This window comes from Hoplias malabaricus, chromosome X1 (genome assembly GCF_029633855.1).
Source record: "Hoplias malabaricus isolate fHopMal1 chromosome X1, fHopMal1.hap1, whole genome shotgun sequence".
NCBI classification, from domain to species: domain Eukaryota; kingdom Metazoa; phylum Chordata; class Actinopteri; order Characiformes; family Erythrinidae; genus Hoplias; species Hoplias malabaricus.
The window spans coordinates 5,052,009-5,073,419 of NC_089818.1; the positions used below are offsets into that span (position 1 = coordinate 5,052,009).

At 39.5% G+C, this 21,411-nt stretch overlaps 2 protein-coding genes across 2 annotated transcripts in view; one reads left to right on the forward strand and one right to left on the reverse strand.

Moving 5' to 3' along the window:
• Positions 1 to 6,647, reverse strand: part of LOC136676132 (dual specificity testis-specific protein kinase 2-like) — a 37,551-nt gene extending 30,904 nt beyond the window's left edge. Inside the window, exons 1-2 of the mRNA XM_066653000.1 lie at positions 6,061 to 6,647; positions 1,292 to 1,596 (exon numbers count right to left, since the gene is read on the reverse strand). Coding sequence (XP_066509097.1) covers positions 1,292 to 1,513 — 222 coding nt within the window. The 5' untranslated portion in view covers positions 1,514 to 1,596; positions 6,061 to 6,647. The remainder of the gene's footprint in view (positions 1 to 1,291; positions 1,597 to 6,060) is intronic.
• Positions 6,648 to 8,300: 1,653 nt separating this feature from the next.
• Positions 8,301 to 20,685, forward strand: LOC136675963 (protein disulfide-isomerase tmx3a-like). Its single transcript, XM_066652790.1, has 16 exons — positions 8,301 to 8,331; positions 8,587 to 8,641; positions 8,743 to 8,782; positions 9,057 to 9,180; positions 10,518 to 10,563; positions 10,810 to 10,890; positions 12,652 to 12,751; positions 12,900 to 12,977; positions 13,278 to 13,344; positions 16,436 to 16,534; positions 17,123 to 17,180; positions 17,273 to 17,326; positions 18,471 to 18,527; positions 18,950 to 19,079; positions 19,775 to 19,843; positions 20,457 to 20,685. Exons 1-16 carry the CDS (start codon positions 8,301 to 8,303, stop codon positions 20,667 to 20,669), a joined length of 1,302 nt encoding a protein of 433 aa, XP_066508887.1. The 3' UTR covers positions 20,670 to 20,685.
• The last annotated feature ends 726 nt before the right edge of the window (positions 20,686 to 21,411 follow it).

Genomic DNA, 21,411 nt, shown 5'->3' on the forward strand with positions numbered 1-21,411 from the left:
TTCAAATGATTAGACAACGCCAAACTTAGCAAGCACCAAACCCTATTAACCTATTCTCACTAGAACAAAACAATATAACCAGGAGCGCTACAAAACATCTACATAACGCTGCTCTGCCTCCTCTACGATAAAGGAAAAGTCTCAAATGATGTAAAGCATGTCTGGGATCTGGTTTATATCATTATACAAAATTAATCAATAATTCCATTCCTCTAAACAATGAAAAAAATAAAAATGATTATTTTTAGACTTCCAAGCCCTGCTGACAGGAGAATTGATTATTGTAATGGGCTAGATCCGGCCAAGCGAGAAGATCTGCTTCCAGGCCTCATCTGACCTCCAAACTCCATAGGATCCTTTCAGGGCATTGCACTAGTACAGAGCAAGTCATGGAAACCAGTAACAGATAGCTTAGTGCACCACTGAATCTAAGGGCAGCATGACAACAGTGCCAAATTGGTTCTGATGCTAATAATAAAGTGCAGTAGTCAGCAACATGTACAGGTTTATCGCCTGTAGACACATCTGAGAATATATTGAAAAGAAATCTGACCATGTAGAATGTGTGTATAATTATTTAAAGCAATAAATAACAGTATCTTCAGTCTGTGCACGAACCTTCTGCATGAACCGCTTTTAGTGTGGTTTCCAATTTCCCACACTGGTTGTGAAACGCAAATGTGTAGTGTGAAAATAGCTGTGCAACATCACGTAGTAAGCGCAATCTCATTGTCCAGGGAAAAGAACTCTTAGCACTCACTCGGCTTCATTTGTCTAGCGCTTATTTTATTTTCCTGGAACGGCAGCTCTCTTGTATTTTGGTGTCCCAAAGCATGTCTCCTGGCAAAAAAGACCACCATCTGTTCACAGCTTACATAGTTTCCAATTGTCATCCAATGCACAGAGGGATAGTGGCCTTCTATTGACGGGAGGGGGGTGTCAGCAACAATGAACTGAGTGGAGTTTAAACCAGTAGCCTGAACTTCACTCTTGCCAGGTGAAGTTGACCAAGATTTGATACGCGACAGCAATTCTGCATCTACGTTTGTAAAAAATACTTGAATGCTGACAGCTTTGCACTGCTACTGTAGCGTTTTTAGCAAAGAACAAATGATATAAATATTATTAAATTTACATTAATTACAAAACAAAGTGTATAATGTGACTGCTGGCGTTCCTCAGGGACTAGTACTTGCCGAATTGAGTTTCAAACAATGTTTTAGTTTTGACTTGCGCAAATTCTCACCGAATGATAACCACAGCCATTAAGGGGAAAATGTAAATGTTTTACCTTGTAGACCTCTGAGAAGAAGCCTGAGCCAATCCGTTCACAAATGAAGTCATCAAGGCGCGTCAGGCAGGAGAAGGCACTGATGAGGGCGCGGTAGGAGGAGGGGCAAACCCTGTCCAATTGGGTGGGGCCTGTCTCACCACCAACACCACCGTCTAGGTCCTCCAGCCTATCAGGCCGCAAAGGGAACCCAGCAATGGAGTTGCGCTTGCTCCTCTCCATTGCTATTGCTGCACAACTGATGTGGTGGAGGGCTTTTTAATGAGACTTTCACATTTTCTAGGGTGTGACCTTCCTCAGCAGACCTTGTAAAACAAGACAAGAAACAAATACATCATTTTAATGATCTTGAGACACTTAGAAAAACAAGTTGTCTTGATGGTACATATCATTAAACGTCTGTTGAAGTCGTTACACCACAAATCCCACTAAAAATACTCTTCATTGTTTTTGTTTTAGCAGAGAGATTAGTTCTTGCTTCATGGGCTTTGATGTATTCCATGTAGTAATACACGAAACTTCATCCAAAGATCTCTTGTGAATGAATTCTACAGCTGTAGCACAGGCAGACTTTCAGATACTGGAAGCTGACCAAAGGTGAAATCTGGAACAATAATAGGGCCTAAAAATGCTTACTGATTCCATTTCTGGCCTTGAAAACTCAACCCTGCCCAAGTATATTTACAGCTTGCTCAAAGCAGAAATGGAGACTTGAGTCAGCAAATCATTCAACCTGCATGTTGACCAACTGACACCTTGACTCAGGCTTGCCTTTAACCCATCCGTGACTCTAGATTGAAGACTAGCAAAAAATTCTAACCTGAGGAAGAAAAAAAACAAAAACATTCCTTTGAATCATCCAAAGAAACCTATTACTGTGAATGGGCATACATCTGAATATTGGGACATGCAGTGCACCATTAACGCCATTAAAAGGCTAGATTAACAGCACCAGTTCCTACTTGGTCAAAACTCTTTTGCAGTAAAAACAACGAGAGCTAAATTCAACACAAGGGATTTCTTGTCTTTTCCAGAACCATTTTCACCTTGTCTTGACCACCACGAGAAAGGAGTTTGAACACCACCCTCCTGATGCTTTTTCATTGTGAATATGCTTGGAATAAAGCTAGATTCCAAATAAACTTTCTGGTTTCCCTTTATTCATCTAGAAAACAACAAAGTGGACGGATACTGGATAAAGTGCCACCCCTTGACATTCCATTTCATCCCCCATTGAAATGAAATAGAAAAAAAAAAAACGAAAAAAGAAAACACAGGCATAATGTGTGGCTTTGCCAGCATCTAAACACTGGCTTTCCTCTCAGGCAGTGCTGCACCGCGCCCCAGTTTAGAGCCACTTTCAGAGGCTAAACATTCATCCAGTCGTTAGCCTTCTCAGCAGCTGGTTGCTCTCACAACAATGTGATAAATCACCAAAACTGTTTCTCTGTGGAGTCCTTATATTCTTTGTGGAAGGGGGAATGGAGGAAAGCTTCAGACAAATGTGCACCGCGAGCATCTACAGCAATATTGCACATTTTACTGTTTACCTTGCACAGACACTTCAATGCACTTATCAGAAAAGGCTATAATATGCAAAAGAGCAATAACCAAGTCACGATGTTTAAAATGTACTCACTGAGCACCTCAACCAGCCTGTTGTTTGATGATGCTGTCTTCACGAAGGTATAATTAAACAATACCATGTCATGACTGATCCATCAATGTGCCTTTCAAACCTAGAATGGGGAAGTGTGTAAAATATTCATGGGAGGACTGAAGTAAATTCTGTCAGAGCCATGAAATCTACAAAGACATTTTTACTTTGTACTGGACGCTAAAATTTACCTGGATACTTTACTGATGGTCATTTCGTCACATTCGGCAAAGCAACTCTGGCTCTGCTTTGGCTATAAACACAATCATAACATTTTCGGTTCATACAGACTTTGGAGATCCTATCTGTTTTGGTTTATGACATAACAGCAAAGGTGGCCTGCTCTAAAAGTGTACAGCAGCTGGCGAGTGCACTTTACAACGTAGTAAACATAAAAACACAATACTAAACGTCTGGCTAGTTGGAGTCCCATTGAATTCGAAGGCTATGATTCAGCAATCTAGGCACATTTCCCCCCAAAACAATGATCACAATGACTGTCACAAAGACCGAATGTTCAGAAAATAGGACATGTTTGGTAAGCCCCAGCGTCCATACTTTAGTCTCAGCATCTGGCAGCAAATCAAACCCAAAAAAAGCTTGTAAACAGTAGGCTAAATACAGCAAAGGCCTTCAAAACAACCCATTCACGGACACTTACACAAGGCCACATGTATTTTTCAGTGGCCTGACCAGGCTGCACTATCTATCGTACACAGAGATTACCTGAACCATAGCATGCCTGACATTCCTCAGATCTGAAATACAGACTGGAGGGCACAAGGATGAGCAGAACATTTTTGTAATTGCATCAAGGATGTTTAGACAGGGAGTGCTAACATTTTTTCACCCAAGTGAAAAATATCAGGCATTTTAATCATAGCTACTTCCACTTAATTAAGCCAATCTGTTTTCATTGGTTAGTTTAGAAAACTTCAGCGTGTGTTCGTGGATACAGTTCTGAGCCTCACTTTGAAGACGGCCATTACCAATAAACTCAGAATTAAATAATCGATTTTACCAGTTTGGTTCGTTCTACACTCTTCACTGTTAACATTAACTCATACCGTTGTTTATAGCAACCTCAACATTTCACCAACTGAATTATACAAATGTTCGGTGAGTCACTGCTAAGGACATCATTTAAAAACAATACATCTTCATATTGAACCCTACGTTTCCACCCACCCCTTGTCAACAGTTACTAAGCAACCAAAAGTGCTTTGTGAAAACGCTGTGGTAGTAACTGTCTTCATGTTAGTTTCACTTGTCCCTATAATTCACTTGCTGCATATGACGAAGCAACACTTGCAATTACAGCAGTTTCTTTGCAACCGTGCTGTCGATGTAACAACTGCAACTAGTCGACTATTCAACAGTCTGGGGGTTTCTGTGGTTCACGCTGTTTGTAGGCACACGGATCCACTTAAAGCAGTGGTTCACATGTTGCAACCTTTCCCTGTTCTAACCCATAAAATCACCTCAGTTTGGGTTTATTAATGAAGCAGACAGTTGAAGCAGGAGGTTTATTGCAGGGAAAACACCAAAGCGTGTACTGCAGGAGCAGCAAGGGGAATTTAGGGAGAATTCAAGAAATGTTTCAACATTTGTGCACAATTTAGTCAAAGAGTCTGACTTTATATCAAGCCGGATTACTGCTTCCAATCACCAGAGAAAGTACAGCCTCGATACTTTATTCAATATCCTAAATCACTCAACAACTTCAGGGTTTTAGCTGTATGTTAAATTGACCATTGTAAAATCTGCTTTCTTTTGTAATGCCTGGCACGCCAAATTGCCAAATCCGTACGTCTAAACCATCATAAACAACGCCTTGAGCATTAAGCTAAATGTTTAATGTAATAAGCTACCTGCCTCTGAGGGAGCATTTAAAGTTGTTAACCCCTTGAGATGTCTTCTTCCCATCACCATACCCATGAGCAAGATTTATTCAGTGAGTTTCTGTTGACTAGAAAGCTCAATTATCAAAACACCCTGCATTGCTTTGTTTACATATCTGCAACAGAGTTATGCAGAATATTTAAAACACCTGTGGAATTCCTCTTTAGGTTTCTAAGATGCTTGATAAAAAAAAGCTTTCACTTTAGAGTTCACTTCTACCCAAATAACCATTCATTTGAAGTTAGACTATGGCTTTATGAGGAAACAGTTATGCTAAATGGTTGCTGAACCACTCTCTTCCTCTGTGACTGTAAAATATGACACACAGTCTTGTGCACAGGTTTAGGAACGCTGACTGAGCTTCTCATTTGAACATGAGCGTACTGCCTGGGTGAAAATAAATAAATAAAAAGGGTCACTTTTAAAATGTTCCACCCATTCTGAATGTTATCTGCTTCACTGTTGATGAATTCTGTAGTTCTGCAGTTGGAGACTGTGCTCCATCCTCCATTTGGCCCTGTTTCACTCTGTCATCAGTGTTTAGGGTCACCACAGGGCAGACATTGTTTGGGATGTGGATCGTTCTACCGCACAGACTCACCGTTCACACTTTCAGTCACACATTGTTGGATCGCCTTGTTCATTAGTGGACACAGGACGTTGTACATAAGACTATGTTGGCTGAATATTTTGTGTTGGTGGACTATTCTGTGTCCAGCGATGACAACGAGGTGTTTAAGAACTCCAGCAGCAATGCTGTGTCTAATCCATTCAAACCAGTACCACAATGTCAGCGTCACTGCAGTGCAGTGAACTTACCCACCACACAAATCATACCTGCTCCCTGGTGGTCCTGTTGGGATCCTGAGTATGGAAAATGGGCTAAAGAAGTTAGCAGAGCAGTGTGTAATTGCAGAACTACACAGTGCCCCTATATGGGAAGTGGAGCTGATAAAATGGACACTGGGTTTATAATATTAGAGCCAATTTCTGCACACATAAAAGTTTGGATACAGCTTAGTCTGTCATTTCTATTTGCACATGTTACATTCACCAAATAAGTAGCAACTGGGCACTGCCGTTAGAAGAGGAGTGTCATGTTGAAGTATGTCACATGTAGAAAAGTTTTTTTTACACACATTTTGACTAAGTACATCAACAAATCGTGTAATTTGACCAAAGGTGCCTTAGGTGCTCAGTGTCCTCTTACCTGACCGTCTACACCGAGGCAAAGTTGTGTTGTGTCGAAAGGCCTCACTTAATCCCATTTCATTTCTTCACACGACATTAAGCAGTTTTCATCGTCCAAGCCATAAACACAGGCTACAGAAATGCCCACAGACGTCTCAGTGTTTATTAGCAGGTTTGAGCAGAGTTCAAAGTTTCAGCCTCTTCGTCAGCGTCATTTGAACTAACGTTACACACTCGCGACTGTTTGGGACACTTCAAATGTTACGAACCGCTACGAAAAAAGGTCCTGAGACATGTCTGAAGCGTGAAACAATCCAGGAATCGTACAGGCGACAAACTGCGTACTCTCCACAGGAGAAAGAGAAGCTGGAGTGGTCAAGAGAATATAAATAAACAACGCTGGAGGTGCCTTTCCGTTCCCTTCTCTCTTCTTTCTAGAGTTTTCCCCACCTCCTCGCTGCCTGTGTTTCAGTTAGTCTCCCAAACTGTGCCTTAATTTTGTAAACGAAGCCTCGTTCGAAACGACACTGAAGTTAATCTCCATCAAAACACAGTGAAGTAAATATCCTCCACCGTGGGGGGGATACTCCATGATAATCAACTCCTCCTCCCCTCCACAGACTCGTGAATGAATCAAATCGTTAGAACCGATGAATCACTCGAATCGATTCACGAGGCTATACAATCATTTTCTAAAGTGTCCAGTGTAAATAAATGTACAGCTTCTACTCAGCCAAAATGTAACATTCTCCTTTTGTGATTGTTGAACATGTGTTCCTGTGTGACAAATCTTGTTAATTTAACGCTAAAAGTTTTTTTTTGGAATCAATTAAATGTTGGCTTATTCATTAAACTTTAATCCACTGTGAAATTAAAGGGGGACGCAACCATTTCTCACTACTATTGTCACTTTATAAACAATAATCTTAGGTCGGTAAAATTATGACATTATTAGAAACAAAATTATTAAATCAGATAAAGCAAAGATTTGAGGACTGTCCTCTGTTATTTTGCTGTTTGACACCTTTATTTGAGACCTATCTAGCTCAACTCAGAAATCCTGATTTGTGGAATCCACTCCCAACGAATACACGGTTACACACAAATCTGGAAAATCTTTTGAAATTTACCGGACATACTGAATTGTTCTGAGTTACATTTATTATTATTGTGAATAAAAAAATATATATCTAAACTCTTCTGACACGATTAATTAAAATGAACAAACCAAAAGAATCGATTCGTTAGTTGATTCAAACAGCTCTTCACACCCCTTCCTCTCGTGTTGCTTTCATGCTCGTTCTGAGAAACAATCCCGTCAGCCAATCAGAGGCGAGAACGTTCGTTGAGTGGAGGAAATTTTGCCCAATACGAAAAGAGAAAAGGGCTGAGGTTAGAGAGAGCGTTTTAGCTTTTAACATTTGAAAGGAGTTTATTTACAGTGAAAGTTTAACCTCTCGGCAGATCTGTGTATCCATTTAATTTTACACAAAATAGTGCAGTTAAAACGGGCTGATTTTGAGGCTTCGCGATAGAGTTTGAAAGGATTTTTATTTTACATTCTTTTTTTCAGACACAAAAGGAAGATATTGTTGGTGATTAACGGGTAATTGATGGTTAAAACATAGCCCTACGCATATCCCTTTAGGAAACAGGACATTTTATTTATCAGAAAATGAATAAACTGAAACAACTAACCTAACTAGCCTTTAGCGCCATCTTCTGTCCTGAGAAAACTTTACAATCAGCTCCAGGAATCATGGCCAGTGCAGTTAATTGTATATATATATAATCCTAAAAAAATGTGGGGTGACAACAGCATTAAATACTCTCTGGCTTCTGACGTATGGAAAAAATCCTGCAGATATTCGAAACAAAAAAAAGTGTGGACAGAAAAAAATACTGAAAAAACTAAACTGATACTTCTGTTTACGTCTGTTTACAGTCCCCCCCCCCCCCCCCCCCAAAAAAAAAAAAAAAATTGATTAATTGATGATCATCAATTGGGCTTTGGCTGGAAGCTGTATAACTGAAATAACTGGATTATAAAGCGTATTAAGTGGCCATGTATTTACCCATAAACTGTCCAGTTGGCTGTTTGTAGAGGGAGGTGCTCTTCCAGATTTTCTTTACAGACAGCCTCTAATCCCAGAGCCTAATCTGACTTGTCATCAGTAGGTTACTAGTCCGCTGTTCGGCAATTATGCTAACAAACGTCGCCTTATTTTTAGAGTCTAACCTCTTTCACAATTGAAAGTTATGGCAGGAACAAGACATTTCATCTTTGCAGGTATGAGATATATCAACATACAACAGATAACAAAAAAATCATATAGAACACTTTATTTTTTATTATTAAACTTCAGATTGGAACAAAAGGGAGCAAATAATAATTGAACAGTTTAACTACTGAAAGAAGTATGTAATATAATCACAGGAGGGGTGTGGGGTTATTACAAAGAGCTGATTTCATGTCTGATATCTTACACTATTTATTGATCAGTAGTAATTATTCATGTCCTGTGATTGTTTCTGTGTTTCTCAGCTTTTATATTGGGCTCATCCCTTGTGTGGGCGTATGTTGAGGAACTTGATGAGAGGTAAGCCATTGTTGTACTTTCTTCTTATTTAAATACTGTTGTGTGCATATTGGGTTAAACAGAAATGATAAAGATTTTAATTTTCATTTACTTCTCTGTAGATTTAACGAGAACAGAAAGAGTGAGCCGTGGTTAGTGGAAGTGAGTGTGATGTTTATTCCAGGTTTATTTTGCTACAAGCAGCATGACTGTTCTAATATATATTACATGTGATTGATCACATATGCACAATTTTAGTCAAACCACATTCTCCTGTAAAGTTAACGTTTGAGAGATGATTGGTTTGGTCCCAACAGAAATAACACGTAAAACTTCAGCTGCACCAGCTGTATTCATAGATGTTTATGATATGTATAAGATATTATTGAAATATAAATGTAATAACTATATGATGTGTATATGTTGTATATTCTAGTTTTACGCTCCGTGGTGTGAGTACTGCAAGACGTTTGAGCCGGTGTGGTATGAAGTAGGCTCAGAGCTAAAGAGTCTGGGGTCTCCTGTTAATGTGGGGAAACTGGACACCACCCTCCACAACAGTGAGTCAAATTCTAAATATCCACTGAAGCACCTCACTCATGTTACCGCATACAATCACTGGTGCAGGACACGCCCAAGGATTGGAAGTAAGACCAAGATCTTGACCGTACATATGACATTTTTACCATACCATTGTATTCCATAATGTATTACATAATATATATCAGTTGGCCTGTTTGGCTCATTTTAAACCTGACCTGCTTCAGTAGACTCCTGGGTGAAGCTGTGGAACGACCAATCACGCTGCAGCACGACTGACAAGAAGAGCTTATCTATTTGTAACAAGATTAGTTACAGGTCTAATACGTCCTGCGGAGTCTCTCATCAGATGTGAGGTCCCTCCGTACACTGACCATCTCCCAATTAATATCCAGATGGTCAGTCTGTGTAGGCACCATTCACTGGCTGCAGTTTTCAGTGATCATTGAACATGTGCTTTATATTACTGAAGTCAGTATAGGCATTGTATCCTCAACAAATCCTGCCCTGGAGGCTGTTTTAAAAGTGCAGACAGTTTTGCTTTTGATTTTGATTAATACTACATTAAGGAACAGACAATATATTGCCACCTTGTGGCCTTTGTGTGCACTTGTATTAAACAGGGCAGCTGACAGTAGCCTATTTTCACCATGGTGACCCGCTCTGCGGAGCATAAATGGATTTATTCGAAAGGGTTTGCTCTTAGGGTATTTTATCTTAAATAAAATGTTAGCCTTAAACATATATTTCATGGCAAAAGTGTAATGGCCCATGTTCCTCTGTTTAAAAACATATTCATCTACATTATTCCCAGTAAACAATTAGCCGTTGATTCAACGTTGAAATAACGTAATGACTGCCGTCTAATCAACGTTCTCTTAAGGTTGAAAATGAAAGTTGAAAAGACGTCCAAACACAGACATTGAAAAGACGACTGTTAGACGTATTTTGGACGTCCATTGACGTTATTAATTGGTTCTGAAATAAATTACTTGTATAAAACGCGTTTTGGACGTCCACTGACGTTATCGATTGGTCACCACTTAACTAACTTATTAAGATGGATTTTGGACGTCCACTGACGTTTAAAATATGTCCTTGACTGACAGACTACTTTTAGACCTATTTTGAACGTCCAGGGACGTTCCTTGTTTACTGGGATGAAGCTAAGTTTGTTTCACAACAGGGAACCATTTTAAATCAAGTCGCTCAAAATGAATTTGATTCTCAACCATTGAAATAGAACCAATAAAAAAGTCAAATAATCACATGAAAAAATAAAATGACACAATAATATTTCTATTTCTGAATGTTTATTCCTGCTGACATTTTTTCCACCTTCATTCTTTTATTGCAGGTGTTGTTTCAGACTTTAATATTCGTGGATATCCAGCAATTTTCTTGTGAGTGTGAGATTATTTTCAGAAAATTTATAACATGAAAAAAACAATAAAATATCTAAATAATTATACAATAATAATCAAATTAAATAAAAATGATTACCTCATTCACACATCGTTTCTTACAGAATTCAGTCCATAATTGTACAGTTATGTGCTTGTTTAGCATTTTTATTTAGTTTTGTTTAATTGAATGTATTGTTCATTTTTAATAACTGTAGTTTATATCTGTATTTACCTCCTGTTAAGTTTGAAAGGTGAGAAGTCTTTCGAATACAGAGGGCCAAGGACAAAAGATGGCATCACTGAGTTCACCAACAGAGTTGCTGGGTAAACGTATTTAAGACATTTAAGTTTAGTTTTAGGTGCCACGTTGGTGCAGCAGGTAGTGTCACAGTCACACAGCTCCAGGGACCTGGAGGTTGTGGGTTTGATTCCCGCTCCGAGTGACTGTCTGTGAGGAGTGTGGTGTGTTCTCTCTGTGTCTGCGTGGGTTTCCTCCGGGTGACTGTCTGTGAGGAGTGTGGTGTGTTCTCCCTGTGTCAGCGTGGGTTTCCTCCGGGTGACTGCCTGTGAGGAGTGTGGTGTGTTCTCCCTGTGTCTGTGTGGGTTTCCTCTGGGTGACTGTCTGTGAGGAGTGTGGTGTGTTCTCTCTGTGTCTGCGTGGGTTTCCTCCGGGTGACTGTCTGTGAGGAGTGTGGTGTGTTCTCCCTGTGTCTGTGTGGGTTTCCTCTGGGTGACTGTCTGTGAGGAGTGTGGTGTGTTCTCCCTGTGTCTGCGTGGGTTTCCTCCGGGTGACTGTCTGTGAGGAGTGTGGTGTGTTCTCTCTGTGTCTGCGTGGGTTTCCTCCGGGTGACTGTCTGTGAGGAGTGTGGTGTGTTCTCTCTGTGTCTGCGTGGGTTTCCTCCGGGTGACTGTCTGTGAGGAGTGTGGTGTGTTCTCTCTGTGTCTGCGTGGGTTTCCTCCGGGTGACTGTCTGTGAGGAGTGTGGTGTGTTCTCTCTGTGTCTGCGTGGGTTTCCTCCGGGTGACTGTCTGTGAGGAGTGTGGTGTGTTCTCTCTGTGTCTGCGTGGGTTTCCTCTGGGTGACTGTCTGTGAGGAGTGTGGTGTGTTCTCTCTGTGTCTGCGTGGGTTTCCTCCGGGTGACTGTCTGTGAGGAGTGTGGTGTGTTCTCCCTGTGTCTGCGTGGGTTTCCTCCGGGTGACTGTGTGTGAGGAGTGTGGTGTGTTCTCCCTGTGTCTGCGTGGGTTTCCTCCGGGTGACTGTGTGTGAGGAGTGTGGTGTGTTCTCCCTGTGTCTGCGTGGGTTTCCTCCGGGTGACTGTCTGTGAGGAGTGTGGTGTGTTCTCCCTGTGTCTGTGTGGGTTTCCTCCGGGTGACTGTCTGTGAGGAGTGTGGTGTGTTCTCCCTGTGTCTGCGTGGGTTTCCTCCCACAGTTCAAAAACACATGTTGGTAGGTGCATTGGCGAATCAAATGTGTCCGTAGGTGTGAGTGTGTGAGTGAATGTGTGAGTGTGTGTGTGTTGCCCTGTGAAGGACTGTCACCCCCTCCAGGGTGTATTCCCGACCTGCGCCCCTGAACTGGATAAAGGTTACAGATAATGAATGAATGAAGTTTAGTTTTACATTCAGCATGAGCATGAGTTTATTAATGTGCATGAATATGTGTATATGCCAACATTTATACATCGTATGCAAAAATAAACTCTGCATTACACATACATTACTCAAACAGCTACTATACAGACACGTAGTGGCCTGGAAGCAACATATTTAAAAAATGGCCAGCCCCAATTTGGGGGACCCGCTCTGTGGAGCATAAACCGATTTTTTCAGGGATTGTAAAGCAATTTGATTCTAAATCTCATGAGAGTTGTAGTTCTGGGAAATTAATTTGGACTTCGGTCTGGATGCCGTGAGCCTTACCTCCTGCTTGAGTTAGTTCTAGCCTTAATTGAATCCACACGGGGGCTTCTGAAGTTTAGCTTCAAAACTCAGTTTAGCTGCAGGGGAGGGGTTGGTGGACTTCCAGGATAAAGTCTGTGCTCCCCATCTTGATATAATTAACACTAATCCTCCTCTGTTTCTCCAGGCCAGTGGTGAGACCTTTGACCAGTGTCCAGTTGTTCCAGCACATCTTGAACCGACATGAGCTTTTCTTTCTCTACATTGGAGGGAGGTCAGCCCTTAAGGTGTGTAAGGCCTTATGCATGTTCTAGTAACAGAGACTGCAAACACCGGGTCACCATGTTCAGTGCTAGTGGAGCATCCTTTCCATGTTCACAAGCAACATGCTGTAGTGTGCTATGTTGTCTTACTGTTTGTATTTACTCTCCTCAGGGCCAGTTTTTTAAAGTGGCAGCTGAATACATCATCTACAACTACTTCTTCTCTGCTCCTGAAGAGGTTTTACCCCAGGTAAAATCGTCTTTGTATGTTATATGCTATATTCAGGTAGGAGTAGTTAATTGGAAGCACATCTATGAACGTTTTACACCTCTCCTCTGTGACAAACACTGACATATGGAGAAAAATAAAATTAACACAGAACTGTAGGTTGCAATATTGCCTTAGGGGAGGAGCAGGAAAACACAGTCAAAGCCAATCCAGATGTCAGTGTATTCACAGAGGATCACAGGTAAAAGAGGATGTTACTTCATGACACTTTGTAAATAATGAATAGAGTTATAGCTTTTTATTTTTCTTATTTTATTACAGACCGTACATCTGCCCGAAGCCCCAGCCATTGCAGTGTTCAAAGACGGGACGTACTACTTGTATAACGGTGAGATGTTTTGACTTTGTAAGGGCTTCTTACAGCAAGGACATTATCAAAAACTACAACAAGGTCAACAGGGGGCACAGTGGTGCAACAAGTCACTGTCACACAGCTCTAGGGTCCAGGAGTTGTGGATTCAAACCTCACCCTGGGTCACTGTCTGTGAGGTGCTCTTGTTTTGTCTCGTAGTTCAATAACAGATGTTGGTTTGGTGAATTGGGTGTGTGAAACTTGACGGCATCGACCAATCATAACCTTTGTAACAAGTTGACTCATTTACCTATTAGCATAGTGTATTTTGACTCATGACAGCATGTGACATCTGCCATGACAAGATTGTGGAGTGGTTATGTCAGTGTCATTGCTGTGTAGCAGGGTTTATTTAAAGTCTTTGGCTGCTTCATAGCGTCTGAGCTGTAGGCAGTTTCCTCTCATGGCCTCCCGGATGGTGCCGTCCCAGTTGGGCTGCTGGGGGAGCTGGTAGTTGAAGATCAGGGCGTCTAAGCACAGTGTTACCAGGAAAGGGCTCAGGTAGTAGTCGTTGGGGAGACGTGAGCAGCGGTGCAGGACCCTCAGCACAAACTCAAGCCCAGTGCAGTCCTCCTGGATGAGCAGGTTGGTCTGCTGCACTTCCCCATTGTCGAAGAAGGCTTTCCGGATCCAGTAGCCCAGCAAGAAGGTGTTAGAGCACCGGACCTGGATCCGGAACACAGCTGTGTCCATGGAGTTCTCCAGTAAATGAATGGTCAGCTCGTCCATCAGGCTCATCTGGAGGAAAACGTGGAAGATACTATCACAAGCTACAAAGGAAACAATAATCTCTACATCTGACAGCTACATTACTGTTCACACTTGGCATGAACGGACCCCCATGCAATCAGGCTTGCCCTTTTAATAAAAACTGAATATGACATAGGTTTAAAATAGCGCAGATTTCTGGATCTTAATGCTTAAACTTTATAATCATTGGGCTAGAATGGAATGGGTGGAGCCATTCATACATTTATAACACAGTGATTGAAAAGCACAGATAAAAGCACAAATCTTCATGCTGAGATTCATAAAAGGGTATTACTCTTACCCACAGTGACACGTGATATTACAGGCCCTTTGGGTTCCTGTTTATAAACGATTAAAATATTCGACAATATCCGTTACTGACCCACAAAGATGAAAAGTAGGTCAATAGTGTTGTCATAAGCCTGTGTTTGAATACACATTCAGACACTTAAAATAACTTGCTGAACGAGAGGCATGAACAATATTGAAAGTTCTGGGGGTGCACGTGATGTTAGACTCTCAGTGTAGCCAAGCTACACTGAGTTTACACACACACACACACACACAAACATAAACAAATAGTTTAAACCTACACAATTTTCTAAGCAACTACTGAAACCATGGCCAAACAGGTTTCCACCGTCCCCTATACCGTGTGTTTAAAATAGGATCACCATCTGCCAAACCCTTATAATTTTATACAGGTTTTTCCTAATTTTTGAGACACTCTGTATAATAAACACGTCTTCACAGATGTCATCAAGTACCATGAGCTCAGTTGTTATTCAATACTGCATTCAGTAAAATAACAATGTCATGTTTCCATCACCAGTAATTGTCCTGACAGGTGCTATAGTGATGTCATGACAGCTTTATGTCACTGTTCGTTATTCGTTATTGTGTACTGTGTGTTCGGCCATGACAGAAAGTGTGTAAGAGGATTCAACAAAGTTACTATAATTTCCTCTAGACCCCAAACATTTGGTGCATTAGATACTGTGCAAAAGCAGCAACCCGTATCAGGGCAAAGTGTGTAATGAGCATTTTAGTGCACCACTGTCACATTTACATGGCTCTAAAGTGTGAAACACACTACTAAAATGCTGCTAACTGCTAACGGCAAAACACAACCCAAGACGTAAACAAAAACACAATTCTAACTTTAAATCAGCATCATATGGGGTGGTGTAGTAAATGTGTGTGCATTTTCTGCTTTAGTGGCACAAAAAATTGCACTCACACGTTGGTCCAATTTTACAAATGTGTGTACTAAATGCTTAGCAACAATACCATGTTAAATGTAGCTAAGATGTACTAAAAATTATACCCCATTATTATCTCATTTTTGTTGTTTAATATTACTGCATTTGAAGATTCTGCATTGTGTAGAAATGTAGTAATGAATAGACTAACCAAAATTGTGAAAAATATTTAGTTATAATTTCCCCTCACATGCAAAATTACCTGTATAAGTTTTTTTTAAACATATATGAAAAATACATTCAGTATTACAAGTAACAAACTGGCCTGTGCTTTGATGCTAGTTTGTGTTTATAAAGCCATGCTAAACAACATGCTTTAAAGTTATTTTTACTTGTTAGCTACATTAGCATTGTGGTTCCATTGCAAAACTACAGAAACACACTTCAAACACTTAGCTAAACATGTCTTGGAACAGAATTGTTTGCTTAAACAAAACTGAAGAACCAGTTTGGTGTAGTCACAAACACAAATGCTTACAATGCTAACATAGCATTCAAGTTACTTTTAAAAAGGTACATTTATTTTAGCACAGAACCTGACAGAATATGACTGTGGCTACTTACCTTCACTTATATAAACATTCCTTCATGAACTGGGAATACAGTAAAACTGTGGTCAGATGACTGGTCATTGCAGGAGCTGGACATGTTGAGTTTAGCTGCGAATGTTGGACAGATCTATGTTCAGAGTCACTTGTCTGCAGAGTTTAAGTGTCTAAATTTATGTTCTATCCGCCCACTTTGTCAACTGACTTTGCACAGGTGTCCTGTCACTTATTATTTAAACAGGTTTCCTTGTGGAATGGATTTAGATGAGTATCTTTTGGCTATGTTTTCTTAAAGGAGCAATACACCCACTGCAATAATGTTAGTTGCAAGTTATATTTGTTATGCAAATTTCATGCATCAACCCCCCAAAATATCTACAATTCTATGTTAATTATATTTCTTAGATATTTATTTTTAGGAGCAGCATTTTAATGCATAGCCAAGTTTGTAGAACTGTGTATTTACTAAGACTAATCATGTTTTATTTTCTTGTCTCTTCCATGCAGAAGAACGTGATGGTAATCTTTCGGACTGGGTCGGCAAAGAACGTTTCCCCAGTTACTTTCAGATGGACAGCTTTATTCTTTACCAGATGGGGGAAACAAGTAATAACATAACAATAACACTTGAATGGTACTCAGTGTCATAGCTATTTCAATATAATATTAAATCATACAAATACTTAGTAGACAGCAGCTTTTTAAAATGAGGCAAACAACACCTTTTAGACGAATGATAATTTCAGCTAGCACATCTATGAGAGCCTAATAATATATGAATGCTAAGCTAGCAGGAATATGGCTGACCATTCTGTTGTCATTCTAGAAAATATACAGACATTTGTGCCTGTAATTTTTTTCTTTATGTTAACAATGCATATTAAGCCTTCAGTTCAGATACTGAAGTCCTAACCAATTGTAGATAATGATTGGCACTATCAACATAGGTACCTTTATTTGATAAATGTCTGATTGGTGGTTGAAAAATGTAACCCATTTTTTTCCAATCATAAATGGACACTGAATTATTGACAGAGAGGCTACAGAGACCCCATAGTGACATCATTTTTTATAAATAATATTGGGCAGCTATAAATTAATAATAACTAGGAAGAGGATCTTAAGCTGTGGGAACACAAAAACTTTTAAATAACAGTCACAAATAATGCACTGTATGTTTCATGTCTTTTTCAGGTAAACTTGTAGCTTTAGCCGTAGTGGACGACAATAATCCAACTACAGACGGTATTCGGTGAGTGACATATCTTTTAAAGCTATCTGACTTTAAATGTTGTGACTCATGTTTTCTCCTAATGTTATTCATCTTAATTTCTCTCCTTTTAGATATAAGACACTCCTGGAAAAAGTGGCAAGAGATCACAGAGATCATTATTACACGTACGTAGAAACTTTAATGTGTAGAAATTGTGACCTCACATACTATTAAAAATAAAGGGTTCCTTATCTGTACTTTGGCCTCGACTGATTTTAGGGGAACAATATACTGACGTAAAACTTATATTAAAGTTCTTAGTTTTTATAGCAATAGGTTCTATCCTACCTGGTAATATAGTCATTTATATGGTAGAATGACTCTTTATATTAGTGTAGAGTGTTTTGTATGTAGTTCTATCGTGTGTAAACCTTGTTAAAAATGGTTCTATACAGCAAAAAACAGAGTGAGTGTAATATTGTAAAACCCAGCACCTCGTAGCTATAAAGAAACATTTTGTTGCTATAGAGAACCATTTAAAACTAATTCTCAGTCTAAAGAGACAATTCACCAAACAAATAATCATATCGCCATGCAGTATAAAGAACCATTGCTATACCAAAAAACCCTATCTTTTTAAAGAACTTACACAGTTCACTATTGCACATCAATCAGTCAGTGGCTCAGTAAGACACACTGACTCTTACAGGCAACTTGTCCAAAGTATTATTTTTATGAAACCAACAGTGGTGCACAGAGGCAAGTTTATTTTTAAACTGTGTATTGTACAGGGTGGGCCATTTATATGGATACACCTTAATAAAACGGGAATGGTTGGTGAGATTAACTTCCTGTTTGTGGTACATTAGTATATGGGAGGGGGGAAACTTTTCAAGATGGTTGTGACCATGGTGGCCATTTTGAAGTCGGCCATTTTGGATCCAACTTTTGTTTTTTAAATGAAAAGAGGGTCATGTGACACATCAAACTTATTGGGAATTTCACAAGAAAAACAATGGTGTGCTTGGTTTTAACGTAACTTTATTCTTTCATTAGTTATTTACAAGTTTCTGACCACTTATAAAATGTGTTCAAAGTGCTGCCCTTTGTGTTGGATTGTCAGTGCAACCCTCTTCTCCACTCTTCACACACTGATAGCAACACCGCAGGAGAAAGGCTAGCACAGGCTTCCAGTATCCATAGCTTCATTCAGTTTCATTCCCATTTTATTAAGGTGTATCCATATAAATGGCCCACCCTGTGTAATTGATTGCAAAAATTGAAACAAAATAATAACAGTGCTAAATCTGTCATTTTAATGCTTTACAGGAACTTTCAGTTTGGCTACATGCACGGAAACGACTACATTAATGGCTTCATTATGGGGTGCGTATAGCGAAATGCTTAAGGACAAACAGACAAAGAAACAGCTGATGGAAAAAGCTAGAATCTTCTGTGAGGTCGTCACAAATAGGCCACAAATTTCAGATGATCCTGAAAAGGATTGTTTACTGTTTACTAGAAAATGTAAGAGACATTATGAAGCTGTTGATTTGTGACATTTACTTCTTTTTATTATACATTTTTTGGGTTTAAATCCAATCTTTTTTTGTAAGTTCTAATCCAGGACTGATTTTCCCTCTGTCCATTTTTCCCAGTTTAGAGCTTGCCTTTTGTTGTGCAACAGAATGGCCCCAAAATGATAAGAGTCTGGATGTTCTCAAAAGATCTGTAGTTTAATCCGTATCTATTTACTTCTGTACCTCTCATTGTACACATCCTAATTATCTAATGCTTCTTTACAACAGAGATCTGGAAATGCCGTCTCTCATTGTGATGAACATGACCATCGATGGATATTACCTACCAGAGCATGACATTGAAACCATTGAAGAGCTCCTTCAGTTCCTCAATAACATCCTGAATGAAAGATTAAATGTAAGTTCAGCTCTTCTCCAGAAATATTTTCTCTAGTCCAGAAATGTGGATTCATCTGATTAAATATGCATCAATCAACCGAGGCATTAAAATGAGCATAGTTTGTAGCATCATTATCCATATTATCAGCCACACTGATCACATAGATGCACTTTGAAGTTCTACAATTACAGATTGCAGTCTATTGTTTTTCTGCATACTTCGTTAGCTTCTTTTCCCATGTTTTTCAAGGATCAGGATTCCCACAGGACCACCACAAAGCATGAATCATTCTCAGTGCTGCAGTGGCACTGACGTGGTGTTGGTGTGTTACTGTGTGTTGTGCTAGTACAAGTGGATCAGACACAGCAGTGCTGTTGGAGTTTTTAAACAGTCTTTTCAAGGGCTGTTGAGTAAAGACAAAGATTGAAGCACCTTTATGCATTTATAGAAGACGATGGACATTTTTAGATACATATTTGAGCTGAGATGGTGTGTTTGATTTAATTTCCAAAATATCCAAATACTTTCAGCTGTGTTTTATAGACAAGCTAAATGCAAAACAGTCTCAGGATGTGTGGTTTATTTCATAGCTTTGTTTCCAAGAGAACTCAAAAGTATAGTGAAGTTGTGTCTAAACATTTGACTGGTTCTTTATCTTCCTGCTATGATAACTTGCTTTGGGACCTGTTTCTTAGTTTTCTTTTTTCCTCCAGTTACTCGGAGGGAATGGGTTTCTGCGAAGAATGAAACGACATTATTATCGTGCCAAGTCCGCTATAAAGGTGAGACGTTGTTCTTACAGAAGGTGTCAAATCAGATTAACTCTGTGTGTTTTTCCACAAGGTGCAAACATCCTGAACAAATACCAGCAAATATTTTTGGCAATGATATCCTAGTTACCAGCTGTTTACATGATTTCAAAGCAGTGGTGGGAAGTAAGGATATATGAGTGTTTAAGTAGTTAATTGCAAAGGTACTCAATTATTTAAGTATCTGTACTTTCCTTGAGTATTTATGGGAATAATTTCACTTCACTAATTTAGAAATCTGTTTTGTTAAATAAACTTGTATCTTTTTAAATTATTAAAAATACAACCATACTTCAACATATATTATTTTTACACTTCTACTTTTGATTAAAAAAGAAATCAGTCATTTCTTACAGTGATTCTTCTTTACCTTATGATACAGCCATTATACTAACACCTAATTTTGTAGAAACCCTATTTAAACATGGCCACCCCCATCAGGGGGGCCCACTCTCTGAAGCATAAACTGGTCGCAAGCAACCAGAATTTTCATCTGTGAGTTTGATTTTATAAAAATGATTAAATATTATTTTCTCGTGTTTTAAGTAATTAGTGCAAACTTACTGCTATCTCTGTTTTGTTTTAGACGAGTTTTGCATCGGCGCCCCTAGGCACCTGCTTCCTCTTCTCACTGCCCGTTGGGCTGGTGAGCATCATTGTCTGGGGGGTCTGCACCGCTGTGCCAGTGGAGGATGACAATCCAGATGAAGGAGCTTTGCTGGCGACTGGGACCCGCCCAGCTGTCACTCAAAGGAAAGGGACCTCACAGAAGAGGAATGAAAACAAGAAAAAAGATTAAAAGGACAGCTTGGCTAAACATGCTAACGTGGCTAACAGTGAATGGAATCATGTAGCCACCGATTAGCATGATGGCACTAGCATAATAATTTCATGGCCATTTTATTTGTATTGTATGACTGAATTTTTGTTTAGTGTGATCACAAGTGGCACTGCATTAAATAATATCACATTTAATAATATTGTTTCTTTAAAAAAACAATAATTTTTAAATCTCTTTTAATATTACCACATAAATCAGAGGCTAACACAAATTCATTAAGAACGGTTTGATGTAAAATCACAGACATCTAAAGGATTTAAACAGTTCCAAAACCTTTTAAAATCTGTGAATGGTCCAGAGGAGTTTTATAATAATAATAATAATAATAATAATAATAATAATAATAATAATATACATGTATTTATAGACCACGTTCCATGTAAAACGCTATGATAATTGTGCTTTACAGCTGAGGAATATAATTTGATAATAAACTTTGATGTTTCACCAACACTAAATAAACTTCTACAATGAGCAATTTCACATCAACCTACTCTCACTAACTGTTCTCCCTGTGTCTGTGTGGGTTCCCTCCGGGTGACTGTCTGTGAGGAGTGTGGTGTGTTCTCCCTGTGTCTGCGTGGGTTTCCTCCGGGTGACTGTCTGTGAGGAGTGTGGTGTGTTCTTCCTGTGTCTGTGTGGGTTTCCTCCGGGTGACTGTCTGTGAGGAGTGTGGTGTGTTCTTCCTGTGTCTGTGTGG

Coding starts and splice junctions, on each gene's coding strand:
- LOC136675963 (XM_066652790.1), top strand. CDS start 8,301: ATGGCAGGAACAAGACATTTCATCTTTGCAG. Junction 16,535..17,122: donor TTACCAGATGGGGGAAACAA/GTAATAACATAA, acceptor TGTCTTTTTCAG/GTAAACTTGTAGCTTTAGCC. Junction 17,327..18,470: donor CACAGAGATCATTATTACAC/GTACGTAGAAAC, acceptor AATGCTTTACAG/GAACTTTCAGTTTGGCTACA.